The sequence below is a fragment of the Syngnathus floridae genome, chromosome 3 (assembly GCF_059516105.1).
Source record: "Syngnathus floridae isolate MCC-2025c chromosome 3, RoL_Sflo_1.0, whole genome shotgun sequence".
NCBI classification, from domain to species: Eukaryota; Metazoa; Chordata; class Actinopteri; order Syngnathiformes; family Syngnathidae; genus Syngnathus; species Syngnathus floridae.
In genome coordinates, this window is record NC_142415.1 from 21,047,707 (window position 1) to 21,063,767 (window position 16,061).

Here is a 16,061-nt window from a genome sequence, read left to right on the forward strand (position 1 = left end):
GTAGGCACTAAATGCTAATATACAGTACAAGCAGGACTTCAGTCCACCCACATTGGGTTATTTTTAAAGATGACAACTTTGAAGTTGCAGGTGATTGGTTAGACAAACACTAATTGGAACTGATCGTTTGTTATTATGGGTTGAAACAAACAGGACATTTGTTTCACACTGTTCAAACTGCAGGGAATAGCTGCTCCACTTAGGCCAATTTATCTCTTCCACCTTAACTTGATTGTATAACCATATTTGGTCACTGAGATGAATGTTGAACTGACATTTTTGCTCTGCCTTTAATTTTTCAGGAGTGCATTACATCCAGTGTTTAACTGCAAAGTACCATTTTATTGAATTTATCACTAAGAACTATATTTGAATCGGGGGGAGTCAGTCCTGACTTGGAAAATATATTGGCTTTAATTGACGAATTACAACACCTAAATTTGTCTTCTCCAGATTTTCTCTCTGTAGCTTTGGAAAGATAAATCTTCTTGTGCTATTTTCAACACTGCTGCTCTTTCTCATTAGAAGAATATTTTAATATTCATGATGAGGCCCAAAACTGTAGCCCTAGTATCAAGGTCATCTATTGATGTTGTTATAAATATATTTTTATAAGCTTCTTTGGGTTTTTGAAAAGCGCTATACAAATTCAATGAATTATTATTATTATTATTATTATTAATATTTTAATTCAAGATATATTTTTTCAAATCAAATAGTTTGATTTGCAAGTTTACCCCTCAGCCTTCACCATCAGATAGGTTGTCTCCACACCACGGATGAAGCCAGACTTACTCATGACTATAATAGAGGCCGCGTTGTCTTTATGGATTTGGCAGAAGACGGGCGAACCTTCAGATATTTTTTGTTGGATCAAAGTAAACAGCAAATGGCCAATGTGACCTTTCCGTCTGTAGTTCGGGTGAGAGTAGGTAAATGTGAGCTCATTGAACTCATCAGTCAGCACCCAAGACACGGGATGTCCCTTCTCATCTACCACACAGCGGTTTGGTAGATGTTTGATATAGGCTTCTATTAGATTGAAGTTCTCTTTCCATCCTCTAGAAGGCAACTGTTGGAACACAAGCTCCGCATGGGACTCATTCAAAGTAGATGTTGCTAGCGTGGATGTCTTTCTGTGAATGAGGGGATGAGTGCATATGAAGAAAGATAACAAAGATAATTCAATGACTTCTTTTCTACTTACTCTGACATGATCAACTTCTCTGGGCTATAGTTGATGTAGGAATGGTAACCTCCATCTTCCTGAACATGGACTCCTCTGAGAGAAGCAATTTCACGGACGATTTGAGAGTGATGATTTGCAACTTAAATAGACAAAAGAACACAATACGTTTTTTGCGTCCCCTCAATTGTATACATCACATTAAATCACATTCCATACGTTACTTTAAAATAACCGAGACTAACTAACAGATATACATGCTCAGAGGAAAGTGTGGATATTTAACAGTCGTGTGCTTACAGATTAAATGCCAAATTAAAAGGACAAAGGATGGCAATAAAACATGGACTTGTCTCATGTGGAGCTGTTCATGTGTGCATGTTTTACCCTGTCTCCTCGTTCACACGCTCCACATTATCATCAAAGAATAACGGCTCATTCAAACACTGATGCAGCACCAGGAGCAACTTGAGGTTGCTCGGCGATATTAATGCATGATCTCAACCGAGAACCTTCACATGCCACTAAAGCCACGTCGCCCATATTTAAAGATGAGGACTTGCACTCTGCTACAAAACAAATGGAACAGTAAGACCATTTGTTTGTTGTTGACTGAAAATCTTTGCATTTAATATCAAAATAAAAAGTGAAATGATCAATTCTAGAGCTTTTATTTCTATGTATTTATCATATCTTAGTAAGACACAACTTAGAAGAGCCCAACCCAAGTGCTCGCAGGCGTTCTCGACAATGTAAAGATCTAAAACACTAAACACTAAGATAATCTTGACGTTAAACATCTATTTTTTTTTATTTGCCTACAGCAAAACTAACTGTTTCAATAATAATGAAGGCAAATTCAAATCAGCATATACAAAAATTTTCCTTCTTCAAATATTAACATTGGAGTCAAACTGTTTGCCTCAATTGCTTCACCCACCTTCAAATTCAAGTCCGTCTCTCCACTGGATGAGTTTGTCATCAGTCAGCAGACGTCTTAAAGAGTTTTGGTTTTTGGAGAAGATGCTGTATTTCTCGTTGATTCCCTTGAAATCACTCCCAATCTGCAAATCATTCATTACAAGATCATGTAGACCTCAACAAAACAAGCAATCCAATTCCTCCAATCGATCCATGTCGTTTTCCCGACCTGATTTTGACGGTAGCAGATGGCCGTGCTGAACGTAGGCCAGGAGTCGACGCACATCTTCAGTTGAAACACATTGTTTTGCAGCATATGATGCAATCCACCAAGAACCTGAAGCACAATCGAGCACAGCAAAATTACAGCCACTCATCGAGTTGCCCAATGATGAATATATCAACTGGAAATTTTAAAATAAATGAAATAAAAGTAGCAGAATAGTAATAATAAAAAGCAAATACAGAGAAACCCAATATGTTACATTAATGGACTCCGGTAGCTCTCGATGAAGGATATCTTTCATCAACGTCAGGTCCTCGAATGCCTTCAAGATGATCATTTTGTTGGCCACAAATCGACTGTCCGTATCAAAGTGTTTGGCAGGTGCAGTTATACAAGTTTCTTAATGTGACCACACTTTAGAAATTTCTTTTTAACCCTTAGATGCATGACTTAGCACACCTGTCGCTGTCTTGTCAACCATCCCTGTCCCAAGTATGTATGACAGAATAAAAACACACATCAATTTTCAAAATTGTGTTTTAGTTGAACTAAAAGCCCAAATGGTTGTCAACCTCTGGAACGGGCACAGAATCATCTTTGGCCTTGTAAAGGACAAAAAGTGGATGGGAAATGAAAGAATGCAATCTGATTTCTGAAAAGGACAACACATTTAGACATGTAAGAGACTGCACAGGCATTTGCAATGATCATTTATTTCTCTTTTATTCCAAAGTCTGTGGTTTCCAAACAGAGACAGAGTTTTAGGGAGTCATTTACTACTCAGATGTGCTTATCAGATATGATCATGAAAGTTGTCTCCTCACCACGGGTGAAGCCAGCCTTATTCGCGAGTCCAATAGCGGCCGCGTTGTCTTTATGGAGATGGCAGTAGACGGGCAAACCTTTCGATATTCTTTGCCGGACCAGAGTAAGCATCATATGCTGTAAATGACCGTACCGTCTGTACTTTGGTTGAGTGTAAGACATTCTGAGGCCATTGAACTCATCAGTCAGCAGCCAAGACACGGGATGTCCCTTCTCATCCACCACACAGCAGTTTGGCAGATGTTTGATATAGGCTTCTATTCGATTGAAGTTCTCTTTCTTTCCTCCAAAAGATAACTGTTGGGCCACAAGCTCCACATGGGACTCATTCAAAGTAGATGTTGCTAGCGTGGATGTCTTTCTGTAAAAGAGTGGATGAGTGTAAATGAAGAAAGATGACAAAGATAATTCAATGTCTTGTTTTCTACTCACCCCGATATGTTCAACTTCTCTGGGTTGTAGTTGATGTAGGAATGGTGACCTCCATGTTCCTTAACATGGAATCCTCTGAGGGATACAATTTCACGGATGATTTGAGAGTGATGATTTGCAACTTAAACAGACAAAAGAACAACATAGTTTTTTTATTTCCCTGCAATTGTATACATCACATTAGACTAAGTCACATTCCATAGAATATTTTTAAACAGTGGAGACTAACTAGCAGATATACATACAAGCTCAGAGCAAAGTGAACGGCTTGATCACTTGTGTCCTTTCAGAACAAATGCCAAATTAAATGGACAAATGATGGCAATGAAAAATTATCTCGCAGGCCTTGTCCTTTCATAAAGGCTAAATTTCCCTCTTTTTGACCTCACTGTTCTAATATTTTTTTGAGGCAAGTGTAAAGCAACAAAATATAAACACACTCACTTGAATACCACTTCATTTGAATCCACCAATCAAATAACAAGCCCAAATTTAAAAAGTGTTACGAAATCGACTAAGCTTGAACAAGTAAAGCTGTTTACGAAAAAGACTGCTGGTTTCAAGCAGTTGCACCAAACAATAAATATCTTGGAGTGTTCATCATGTTTACACACAAACATTCACACCCACACTGAGAACGGATGCTAAAATGCCTGCTAGGGAATTAGTGAGTAAAAGTTTCTTGTTTCAAACTGCTTCAATTACCGTCAAATTCAAGTCTGTTCCTCCACTTGATTTGAAGTTTGTCATCAGTCATCAGACGTCTTAAAGTGTTTTGGTTTTTGGAGAAGATGCTGTACTTCTCGTGACTCTCCTTGAAATCACTCCCAATCTGCAAATTATTCATTCCAAGATCATGTAGAGACCTCAACCAAACAAGCAATCCAATTCTTCCAATCCATCCATGTCATTTTCCCTACCTGGTTTTGACGGTAGCAGATGGCCGTGCTGAACGTAGGCCAGGAGTCGACGCACATCTTTAGTTGAAACACATTGTTTTGCAGCATATGATGCAATCCACCAAGAACCTAAAGCACAATCGAGCACAGAAAAACTCATCGAGTTACCAAATGATCAACTCAAAACTTTAAAATAAACTAGTTCAATAAAAGCAGCATCATAGTAGCAATAAAAAGCAAATACAAAGAAACCCAATACATTACGCTAATGGACTGGGGTAACTCTTGAGAAAGAATATTTTTCATCAGCGTCAGGTCCTTGAATGCCTTCAAGATGATCATTTTAGTCGGATGCAAATCGACTGTCCCAAACTGTTTGGCTCCGGTGTGCAGGTGCAGTTATACAAATTTTCTTATGTAACCACACCTTGGAAAATTATTTTTAACCCTTACATGCATGCCCTAGCACAACTGTCGCTGTCTTGTCTATCATCCATGTCATGACCATGTGACCATTGTTTTAAAAAGATGACAATAAAAAAATCAGTTTTCCCAATGACAGGCGGCTCGGTGACGCGCTGGGTAGCACGTCCGCCCCACAGTTAGGAGGGTGCGGGTTCGATTCCACCTCCGGCCCTCCCTGTGTGGAGTTTGCATGTTCTCCCCGGGCCCGCGTGGGTTTTCTCCGGGCACTCCGGTTTCCTCCCACATTCCAAAAACATGCTTGGTAGGCCGATTGAAGACTCCAAATTGTCCCTAGGTGTGAGTGTGAGTGCGATTGGTTGTCTGTCTCTGTGTGCCCTGCGATTGGCTGGCAACCAGTTCAGGGTGTCACCCGCCTACTGCCCGATGACGGCTGGGATAGGCTCCAGCACGCCCGCGACCCCCGTGGGGACTAAGCGGTTCAGAAAATGGATGGATGGATGGAGTTTTCCCAATGACAAAATTGTGTTTTAGTTGAACTAAAAGCCCAAATGGTCGTCAACCTTTGGAAGGGGCACAGAATCCTCTTTGGCCTTGTAAAGGACAAAAAGTGGATGGGAAATGAAAGAATGCAATCTGATTTCTGAAAAGGACAACACATTGAGACATGTAAGAGACCGCGCAGGCATTTGCAATGATCATTTATTTCTCTTTTATTCCAAAGTCTGTGGTTTCCAAACAGAGACAGAGTTTTAGGGAGTAATTTACTACTCAGATGTGCTTATCAGATATGATCATGAAGGTTGTCTCCTCACCACGGGTGAAGCCAGCCTTATTCACGAGTCCAATAGCGGCCGCGTTGTCTTTATGCATATGGCAGTAGACGGGCAAACCTTCTGATATTCTTTGCCCGATCAGAGTATGCATCATATCTTGAAAGTGACCTTTTCGTCTGTACTTTGGTTGAGTGTAAGCCATTCTGAGGCCATTGGAATCATCAGTCAGCAGCCAAGACACAGGATGTCCCTTCTCATCCACCACACAGCAGTTTGGCAGATGTTTGATATAGGCTTCTATTCGATTGAAGTTCTCTTTCTTTCCTCCAAAAGATAACTGTTGGGCCACAAGCTCCACATGGGACTCATTCAAAGTAGATGTTGCTAGCGTGGATGTCTTTCTGTAAAAGAGTGGATGAGTGTAAATGAAGAAAGATGACAAAGATAATTCAATGTCTTGTCTTCTACTCACTCCGATATGTTCAACTTCTCTGGGTTGTAGTTGATGTAGGAATGGTAACCTCCATCTTCCTTAACATGGAATCCTCTAAGGGATACAATTTCACGGATGATTTGAGAGTGATGATTTGCAACTTAAACAGACAAAAGAACAAAATAGTTTTTTTATTTCCCTTCAATTGTATACATCACATTAAACTAAGTCACATTCCATAGATTATTTTTAAACAGTGGAGACTAACTAGCATATATACATACAAGCTCAGAGCAAAGTAAACGGCTTGATCACTTGTGTCCTTTCAGAACAAATGCCAAATTAAATGGACAAATGATGGCAATGAAAAATTATTTCGCAGGCCTTGTCCTTTCATAAAGGCTAAATTTCCCTCTTTTTGACCTCACTGTTCCAATATTTTTTGAGGCAAGTGTAAAGCAACAAAATATAAACACTCTCACTTGAATACCACTTCATTTGAATCCACCAATCAAATAACAAGCCCAAATTTAAAAAGTGTTTCGAAATCAACTAAGCTTGAACAAGAAAAGCAGTTTACGAAAAAGACTGCTGGTTACGAGCAGTTGCACCAAACAAATATCTTGGAGTGTTCATCATGTTTACACACAAACATTCACGCCCGCACTGAGAACGTATGCTAAAATGCCTGCTACAGTGAGTAAAAGTTTCTTGTTTCAAACTGCTTCAATTACCGTCAAATAAAAGTCCGTCTCTCCACTGGATGAGTTTGTCATCAGTCAGCAGACGCCTTAAAGCGTTTTGGTTTTTGGAGAAGATGCTGCATTTCTCATTGATTTCCTTGAAATTACTCCCAATCTGCAAATCATTCATTACAAGATCATGTTGACCTCAACAAAACAACCAATCCAATTCTTCCAGTCGATCCATGTCGTTTTCCCTACCTGGTTTTGACGGTAGCAGATGGCCGTGCTGAACGTAGGCCAGGAGTCGACGCACATCTTTAGTTGAAACACATTGTTTTGCAGCATATGATGCAATCCACCAAGAACCTAAAGCACAATCGAGCACAGAAAAACTCATCAAGTTGCCCAATGATCAACTCGAAACTTTAAAATAAACTAGTTCAATAAAAGCAGCATCATAGTAGCAATACAAATCAAATACAAATAAACCCAATACATTACGCTAATGGACTGGGGTAACTCTTGAGAAAGAATATTTTTCATCAGCGTCAGGTCCTTGAATGCCTTCAAGATGATCATTTTAGTCGGATGCAAATCGACTGTCCCAAACTGTTTGGCTCCGGTGTGCAGGTGCAGTTATACAAATTTTCTTATGTAACCACACCTTGGGAAATTATTTTTAACCCTTACATGCATGCCCTAGCACAACTGTCGCTGTCTTGTGTATCATCCATGTCATGACCATGTGTGACCATTGTTTTAAAAAGATGACCGAATAAAAAAAAAAACATCAGTTTTCCCAATGACAAAATTGTGTTTTAGTTGAACTAAAAGCTCAAATGGTCGTCAACCTTTGGAACGGGCAGAGAATCCTCTTTGTCCTTGTAAAGGACAAAAAGTGGATGGAAAATGAAAAAATGCAATCTTATTACTGAAAAGGACTGTAAAAGACTACACAGGCGTTCGCAATGACGTTTATTTATTTTTATTTCCAAAGTCTGTGGTTTCCAAAAAGAGAGATTTTGGGGTGATAATTTACTTCTCAGATGCACTCATGGACATGAAGGTTGTCTCCTCACCACGGGTGAAGCCAGCCTTGATCATGAATCCAATAGGGGCCGCGTTGTCTTTATGGATATGGCAGTAGACGGGCAAACCTTCTGATATTCTTTGCCGGATCAGAGTATGCATCATATCTTGAAAGTGACCTTTCCGTCTGTACTTTGGTTGAGTGTAAGCCATTCTCATCTCATTTAACTCATCTGTCAGTACCCAAGACACGGGATGTCCCTTCTCATCCACCACACAGCAGTTTGGCAGATGTTTGATGTATGCTTTCACTCGATTGATCTCCTCGCTTCCTCCATAAGGCAACTGTTGGACCACAAGCTCTGCATGGGACTCATTCAAAGTAGACATTGCGAGCATGGACGTCTTTCTGTTCATGAGAGAATAAGTGCATGTGAACAAAGATGACAAAAATAATTCAATGACTTGTCTTCTTCTTACTCTGGCATGTTCAACTTCTCTGGGCTGTAGTTGATGTAGGAATGGTAACCTCCATGTTCCTCAACATGGAGTCCTCTGAGAGAAGCAATTTCGCGGACGATTTCAGAGTTATGATTTGAAACTTAAAAGACAAAAGAACAAAATGAGTAATAAGTTAATGTAAAACTGAACAGCTCGCAATGATCACAAATGTTTTGGATGAAGTTTGACTTGATCTTCCCAATCGCTGGTATACGAAGACGAACGAAAACAATCAATTGAGGATTATTTTTGGTCAAATCTGACTGTTTTATACCTCCAAATTCAATTCCGTTCTTCCACTTGACAAGTTTGTCATCACTCAGCAGACTTCTTAAAGTGTCTTGGTTTTTGGAGAAGATGCTGTAATTGTAGGGAAGCTCCACAAAACTGCTCCCAATCTGAAAATTCTTCATATGTCAACCAAACAAGCAAATCTATTCCTCCAGCCGGTCCGTATCGCGTTCTCTACCTGGTTTTGATGGTAGCAGATGGCCGTGCTGAACGTAGGCCAGGAGTCGACGCACATCTTTAGTTGAAACACGTTGTTTCGCAGGATATGATGCAATCCACCAAGTACCTGAAGCACAATCGAGCACAAAATGTGCTGCACTTGTAAAGTTAAACATAGACAACCACAGTAAAAATAGTTAGCAATAAAAAAACAAATAAAAAGAACCCCAATACTTTACATGACTAGACTGTGGTAGCTCTTCATAAAGGATCTTTTTCATCAAAGTCAGGTCCTTAAATGCTTTCAAGATGATCATTTTGATTGCTGCGCATTAAGTGTCAAGCATACAGTTGCTCTTTCACATTTCTAATGTGACCACACCTTGGAATATTATTGGCACTCCCAGAACAATTATTTATTTTGGATTTCTCAAAGCATATTTATTCATATTGGTCTGTAATGTCCTTAATTAAACTTTTATTCAATTTTAACCCTGAATTTCATATAATCAAATCAATTTTCTGAAAAAAAATGTCTTAAGCATATTTTTTTAGGATGGTGACAAACTAATACTAACAAAAGCAGTCAGTCAAGTGCAGGCCTTTCTCCTGAGATCAGTTTTCCCAGTGACAAAACTGAGTTTTATGTGAAACAAGAAAGGTCTAATATGCTAAGGAAAAGGATTTTTTTTTATCATCATGTTTTTAGCAAAACATTTTTGTCTTATCTGGCTCAATAACTTTATCTTCCATTCTTGAGAACAAGTAACATTTGTTAGTGAATTTGATTTTTAACCTTGCTAGGGCCTCCCCCCCTTTTTTGCACTCGGATGTTCGCATAACATTGTGTCAATGGTTGGCTTTAGCTAATTGCAAATCTCCAACAGTTGAAATGATTACAAACAATTATACAAACCACAGAATACATTTACTAGAAGACCTGTTTTATAATTAGCTTAAAGCTTTAATGATATGAAATATAATAATAATAATTTTAATTAACAGCTAATCCTTGTGTGTGTTCTATTTGCAAATCATATGCACTTTGCATAAAATTCAAGGTTAATCACCTTGAACAACACTGAAGGTGGGAGCGCTTGCATTTATGTTAGGGATAATGAGGGTTAGCTTGTTAGAGTGTACAATTTAGCAAAGGAGAAGCTTGAGATGAGCACCAGCTGACAGCATTGTTCGCCAAAATGATGGGTGACAGTCCAGAATATATTCTAATGTCTTTGTCTTGGCTCTTTGCATTGACATGATGACATCCACTTTGCCAACCAGTCGACGGATGAACTGCTTGGCGAGCAAAAAAGCCAAAGTACTTTGATTCTTGTTTAGCAAGTGTCCATTTTTATAGACAGAAATTCGGGGTTGCATCCTTCATTCTACTTAATATTTGCCCTATATGAGGAAAGTGATGTTGCTGTAAAAGACCACATCATCCAAATAGTCTGCAGCATCAGCTGCTGTGCTACTCAAAAGCTTGTCCTTCATTTTCTGAAACGTTGCAGTGGCTCCATGAAGGCCAAAAGGTATAGCGTTAACTGGAAATGTCCAAAAGGTGCCCGAAATGCAATTACCTCCCTACTTTCCGGTGTCAGTGAAATTGGCCAAAAGCCGAAGACACTCCCTAAGATAGTTGTCCAACAGAAGACATATTGAGCAAGGTTCGGTGTGAATTGTTTTGAATGGTTCAGTTGACAGTTTTTTTTAAAATACATAAATTCTCTCTCTCTCTCTCTCTCTCTCTCTCTCTCTCTCTCTCTCTCTCTCTCTCTCTCTCTCTCTCTCTCTCCACATCCTTATTTTTGTCATTTATTTTTACAATGCAGTGAAGGTGTAGTCATACAGTGATTCCCAAAAATTGTTTGGAGTCTACTGAAAATATTGTTTGAGAGAAAATGCTTCTTTTCAATGGAAGTAGCTGCAGAGTATTAACGACACATACATTTCTCATTTAATCTAATTAACCAGTACTTAAAATAGATTTCAAGCTACATCACATTTGAGGCCCGCAGCGTTTTACTCGCCCGCAGCATGTGCTGATAATATTTAATCGGGTCGGCATAAGGCCTGCGTATGCCTGCAAGGCAGGAGTAAATCATTCAAGAGTAAAATCAAAACAAACAGGTAAAACATAAAATAAATAAGTGCATTCTTTCAAAAAATGACAGAATTTTTGGTATGATAGTTTGATTTATTTTTTTCAATTTATGACTTTTTTGACAAAGCAATCAAAATATATTGCATTTATTTGCCCATATGACCCACCCACAAGTCATGGTACCACTGTACAATTGAACAAGGGCACCACCATAAAGAATATATTTCTTTTTTTTTTTTTTTTTCATTTTTCAGTGTGGTCCCATCATCACTTGATCTTTCTGGTTGCGATTTGTTACTCCCTGGTGTAATTTCCTGTTATGTTTTGATACTCTATTTATTGTGTACCACTCTATCACAGAGCTTGTTGCTGTACATTTCTTGATAGCAATAGCTATATACCACACATATTGTAGTAAACAACTTCTAATTTTCTCCTTCACTCCAGTTCCTAAAAGTCCGAAACCTACCAGTCACCTTTCCACCTCTCTATTTTATCTAAATTCACTCACCGTTTTTTTTTTTCTTGCCATACTTCAGTAGTTCCAGGACGGTGAGGTAGAAAGACAAACAAAAGAGTTTTACAAAGCGTCATCACACGCGGATTTGTCTCATCTGACTGAGGACAATACTCATGTTCCTTCATTCAGCATTAGCATAATCCCCTGGGATATCGCTGACCCCGTGCGCTACCCTCTCATCGAAACCATACTTGGAAGAAATCACATTACACTTTGAAGATCCAGATTATTGAGCATGTCAATTGCTATTTCCCTCGTTAATACGTATGGTGGAGACGATGCCGGAAATAAATAATGGAGGCATTGACACCGAACCCACCTCCCTCCCACACACACACACACACAAACACATGCACAAACCTCCCCTCCAACTCGCTCTGTTAACGTGAAACAAATATGTCAAAATGATAATGTTTGACCTCATTTGCATAGGGTGTACCTTACGAGACGCAGAGCATCTTTTCTGCATTACATTTTTTTTGTAAGTCTACTTTGCGGCACCAGACCTTAGCAAGCTGCTTTGTCATTGCCGCCATATGGTATCTTGACAGTGTTTTTTCACACTAATTAGTCTTTAACAGATATGCCAAGTCCAAATGACTGTAATGTCAAGGCTGGGCTCCTTTGCTGCTTCTTAAATAAGGTTGCAAACAAAAGAAGGCCGTCTTCAGGTGCCTGGAAAAAGACGAAGGAATTGTATTTATTTTTACAGCGGGATTCTGTGGATTAATGAAGAATGAATGGACGGAATCAAAATCAGTCTTTTATGGTGTTTATTTTCTTTTTTCTTCGTGTATTTCTATTTAAAAAAATAATGACTAAGAAAAGAAAATTCTATTTATTTTTACGGCGGGATTTGGTAGATAACTGATGAATGAATGGACAAAATAAAAATCAATGTTTTGTGGTGTTTATTTTCATTTATCTTTTTCTTTGTATATTTCCATTTTGAGATTAATTAATGAGAACTAGACATTTTCATTATTTTCATTCTTATCTCTCCATTATGTGACATCCTGCAAAATTTGTTGTGAGAATTTGCTCTTGAGGAACACTCCGGTAGGCGAGGAGTTAATAAACAAGAGGAAATGACAATTGAAAAACGTGTCACCCCGAGACAATTCTATCTCGCTCCTCAAATGGTACTTACGAAACTGCTCTCCGATTGCTTCCTTACGTGTCTCATTTCCTCTTGCCCACATTTTCTATCTTTGTCTTATTTCTATCAGGGTTTCACTTTCCAGCACTTGAAACATGTCTTTAGCACTCAATTGCATAGATGCAAATTGTAGAAATTGAAATCTTCTCTCTGTCAAATAGACCAAACCTGTTGAAAGCAAATTTACATAATAACTATTTGAGAGACTAAAGACTTGCCAGAAATGTGTCACAGTGGCAAAATATCCAGCGTTAAATCATGATTGCTGCTTGTTCATAGTGTCGTTATCACAGCCAGGAACGTGTTGTAAAAGCAATTATGCTTCATTTTGAACTTTCTGAAGAAAGGCTGCAACCTCCATACTTAATCATCTAAATAAAATATTCAGAAATGACATTGTATTCTTATGAAATAAGGGTGCACAGGTGCAAGCATGTGACTAATTCTGGCATAAAATAAGATTTGAAAAAGACAGAATTGAGCAGTGGGCGTCAATAATAGGGCTGTTAGGGCCTTTTCACACTGCACTTAACATCGCGCACCTGCTTTTCCTTACTTATATTTAAAGATGAAAAATCAACCATCGCAATGTGGTAAATTGCATTTTATGTGCTAAATCAATCTATTTACATCCTGCAGAAGAAGCGCAGCAATTTTCTCATTTGGCAGACGTAATCTTTAATGTGTCCAGTCAACAGATCATTTTGTTTGCTTGAATATTTGATGTCAAAAGATAATTACATTATTTGCTCTGAGGAATCACTGCCTTCTACTACTTTACCTTTTCAACTTTAATTTAACTTTTAACTCTAGAGCTACACATACTACTACATATGATCTTGTATACGGAAGATGTCAGCGATTTGTATCCTAGCAACATGTGTTGCAGAAATAATCACTCAGGGTTTGAGAGTAAACTTTCCGGTATGATACTCAAGTTGCCTACATGAGAGAAGAACCTTGAGGATGCGGCATTGTCAAAATTGTAATTTGTCCCCTAACACCTCTGGCAAGGTTGCGTCCATGTGGTCGGGTGTGGGGGGTGCTTGACCTGCCGATGTTGAGCTTCCTCGCTCACTAAGGAGTCTGGCACTCAGGTCACAGGTAATGGCTGCGGCCAGATGGCACCTATCGCCTCGGGACAAAGGGCGGATGCTAGTCATTGTTAAACTTTGGAGCTTTGCATATTCTAGCATTATTTAATGCTTGATTACATGCATCATTTATCACAATTATGTCTTGATAAAAATTTGATGCAAAACACAGGCGAGGCCTGCTGAATATTCACACTTTGACCTCTCCCGCTGAATCAACCCCGGAGGAAAGGAAAGCCAATTATTTTCCCACAAAGTATGTTAAACCATCATTAGATGAGACACAAAAGCAATATGAAACCAATCATTTGGTTACGGTAAATAATTGCTCATGATTACAGTCATACACTACAAACCAGAATACGATTGCCATCTTTCAATTATCCGGTTAGATGATACAAATAGCTTGTTTATTTATTCATTCATTCATTCATTCATTCATTTATTTATTTATTTATTTATTTATTTATTTATTTATTTATTTATTTATTTATTTATGTATTTATTTATTTATTCATGTATTTATTTATTTATTTATTTAGTTAATAATGATAACAATCATAATAATAATAAATGTTCCAAAGGAAAAAAATCATAAATGACCAGTGTCATGATCCTTTCTTCCCCCCAGTATTTTTCCAAGACCTGGTCCAGGTGATGGGCGGAGTCTCAGGCACACACCTGTGCAGTGCCCCAATTAGCTGACTACTTTGTGCTGGGGAGAAGAAAACCAGTGACAAACAAATCAGTGCAGGTACTCCCCACAGTTGACTGTTGCCAGATGAATTCTGTGGCAGGTAACAACAGATCATTATATTAATAAATGAATGGATTGAATGAAGTTAAAATTTGCATTGACAGCGCATTAAAAATTATAAGCATGTTTGCTGCTTACCTGTGTGCATATCTAAATGACATGCGAACTAAACCACAGCCAGAGGCAGAAATGTTTTTTTAATATGTAATGATTGTTAGGCTACTCAAATCAACACATGCAAGAAAGAAATGCAACAAGAGAGCACTGTAGGTGTATATGAAGTCTCTATGTGAGAAAAATCCAGGTACGCTAGAGGTTAAAACTGAGTGCTGGTATTTTTGTACTGGCCCATTTCAAGCGTTGATAATGACCTTTTGTGGCCATTGGTGGAAGATTACTGGGCTATTGATACCTCGGAGCCTTCAAGTTACCAAGCTAAATTCATCAAAGCGTTTCAAGCTTCTGAATAAGGCTGGTTCATCTCAGTGACAACACAGAGCTTCCTGCTATTTTTTTAAATTCTTCAGCACTGCCTTTAGGCATGTGCCAGTGCCACAGACTCTCAAAACATTTATGGGTGGGGTACCTGCTTTATAAGTTGACATTTGGGTGCTACAATAATGATGAGTTTGTCTTTTGAACAAACCATTGAAAGGGAGTTTGTTGAACAGGATTTTCTACTGTTCTAAAAGTAAATACTCTAGGGTTGAAGTTATGTGTTAACACTGTTGACAGTTTGCTAAGATGTACATACTTCCTTCCACGTGGATTACTTTCCCAGTGGCCTTAAAATGTCTGTGGATTTGACAGCTTCTTTATTGTACTCTGTCAAATACAACTGACAGCTTGTATGAGCTCGGCCTGAACTCCATGCTGGCAGAAAGTTATTGATATGTCCGTGTCACCACCCTGAGAATTCCGCTTCACGGACACAATGCAAGAACTGGAGGATGGGTGTTGAGCCCGTGACTGCGTGTGCTCTTGTGGGAATCGGTCCGAGCGTGGGTCGGCAACCTGTGGCCACAGCTGTATCTGGCTACCTCTATTTTTTTTTTTTTTTTTTATCATGGTTTATTTTTTTATATACATTGTTTTTCTTTCATTGATGAGGGATGGAATGATTGTAGCACAAATTAGCGACAGTTGAAGACTCACATGCAGATGTGATGCACAGCTGACTGATTAAAATGCACATTTCCAAATTCTTTTTTTTTTCCCCCCCATCCTTCATTTTTCTACAACAATTGCGAGAAGCAACAGCCAACGTCGACAACAGCTTGGAAATACGAGCATCAAAACGCAAACGTGCACCTGCTGCCAATGCTGACATGATCAAGATCTTCCGGTTAGTCACATGTTGGCAGGTTTCGGAGGCAACAGCTTGTCTCTAATCAGTCACAGTTTCTTTTGGTTCAATTCTTTGCTTTGCGTTGCTTCTCTGACTCGAGGAAAAGAGAATACCTCAAACATGTTAACATAAACACATTTGACCCATTGAAAAAAAACGAACCAACGATTCCTAAAAATATAAAAACATGTCGTACATGACTTGTAGAAATTATACTGAGCGTACAAGAAAGAAAGGGTTTGTCTTTTTTATATAATGCCGCTACTGCATTTTTGATTGGATTATGTAA

General features: G+C 38.7%; 4 protein-coding genes and 1 long non-coding RNA gene across 10 annotated transcripts in view; 1 reads left to right on the plus strand and 4 right to left on the minus strand.

Moving 5' to 3' along the window:
• Positions 1–721: 721 nt before the first annotated feature.
• Positions 722–2,840, minus strand: LOC148401076 (glycine N-acyltransferase-like). Its single transcript, XM_088371600.1, has 5 exons — positions 2,593–2,840; positions 2,337–2,444; positions 2,127–2,250; positions 1,208–1,328; positions 722–1,136 (listed from the first exon to the last, which is right to left on the minus strand). The coding sequence occupies exons 1-5, from the start codon at positions 2,668–2,670 to the stop codon at positions 734–736; spliced, it is 834 nt and encodes a 277-aa protein (XP_088227726.1). The 5' UTR covers positions 2,671–2,840; the 3' UTR covers positions 722–733.
• Positions 2,841–3,030: 190 nt separating this feature from the next.
• On the minus strand, positions 3,031–4,977 carry LOC148401077 (glycine N-acyltransferase-like). Of its 2 annotated transcripts, none has more exons than XM_088371518.1 (5): positions 4,754–4,977; positions 4,511–4,618; positions 4,296–4,422; positions 3,591–3,711; positions 3,031–3,519 (listed from the first exon to the last, which is right to left on the minus strand). In XM_088371518.1, exons 1-5 carry the CDS (start codon positions 4,829–4,831, stop codon positions 3,114–3,116), a joined length of 840 nt encoding a protein of 279 aa, XP_088227644.1. In that variant the 5' UTR covers positions 4,832–4,977; the 3' UTR covers positions 3,031–3,113. The 2 variants fall into 2 exon arrangements, with proteins under 2 accessions (XP_088227644.1, XP_088227645.1); XM_088371519.1 differs by having other exon boundaries at positions 4,749–4,859.
• A 623-nt stretch (positions 4,978–5,600) lies between these two features.
• LOC148401078 (glycine N-acyltransferase-like) lies at positions 5,601–7,447 on the minus strand. 2 transcript variants are annotated; one of them, XM_088371267.1, is made up of 5 exons: positions 7,309–7,447; positions 7,066–7,173; positions 6,856–6,979; positions 6,161–6,281; positions 5,601–6,089 (listed from the first exon to the last, which is right to left on the minus strand). In XM_088371267.1, the coding sequence occupies exons 1-5, from the start codon at positions 7,384–7,386 to the stop codon at positions 5,684–5,686; spliced, it is 837 nt and encodes a 278-aa protein (XP_088227393.1). In that variant the 5' UTR covers positions 7,387–7,447; the 3' UTR covers positions 5,601–5,683. The 2 variants fall into 2 exon arrangements, with proteins under 2 accessions (XP_088227393.1, XP_088227394.1); XM_088371268.1 differs by having other exon boundaries at positions 7,304–7,423.
• A 137-nt stretch (positions 7,448–7,584) lies between these two features.
• LOC148401079 (glycine N-acyltransferase-like) lies at positions 7,585–11,695 on the minus strand. The gene is made up of 5 exons (XM_088371269.1): positions 11,406–11,695; positions 8,807–8,914; positions 8,612–8,735; positions 8,317–8,437; positions 7,585–8,245 (listed from the first exon to the last, which is right to left on the minus strand). The coding sequence occupies exons 1-5, from the start codon at positions 11,424–11,426 to the stop codon at positions 7,843–7,845; spliced, it is 777 nt and encodes a 258-aa protein (XP_088227395.1). The 5' UTR covers positions 11,427–11,695; the 3' UTR covers positions 7,585–7,842.
• Positions 11,696–14,383: 2,688 nt separating this feature from the next.
• The window catches only part of LOC148401080 (uncharacterized), a 154,735-nt gene continuing 153,057 nt past the window's right edge, over positions 14,384–16,061 (plus strand). For all 4 annotated transcript variants that reach the window (XR_015857547.1, XR_015857546.1, XR_015857545.1 and 1 more), the window contains exon 1: positions 14,384–14,464. This is a non-coding gene — a long non-coding RNA (uncharacterized LOC148401080). The remainder of the gene's footprint in view (positions 14,465–16,061) is intronic.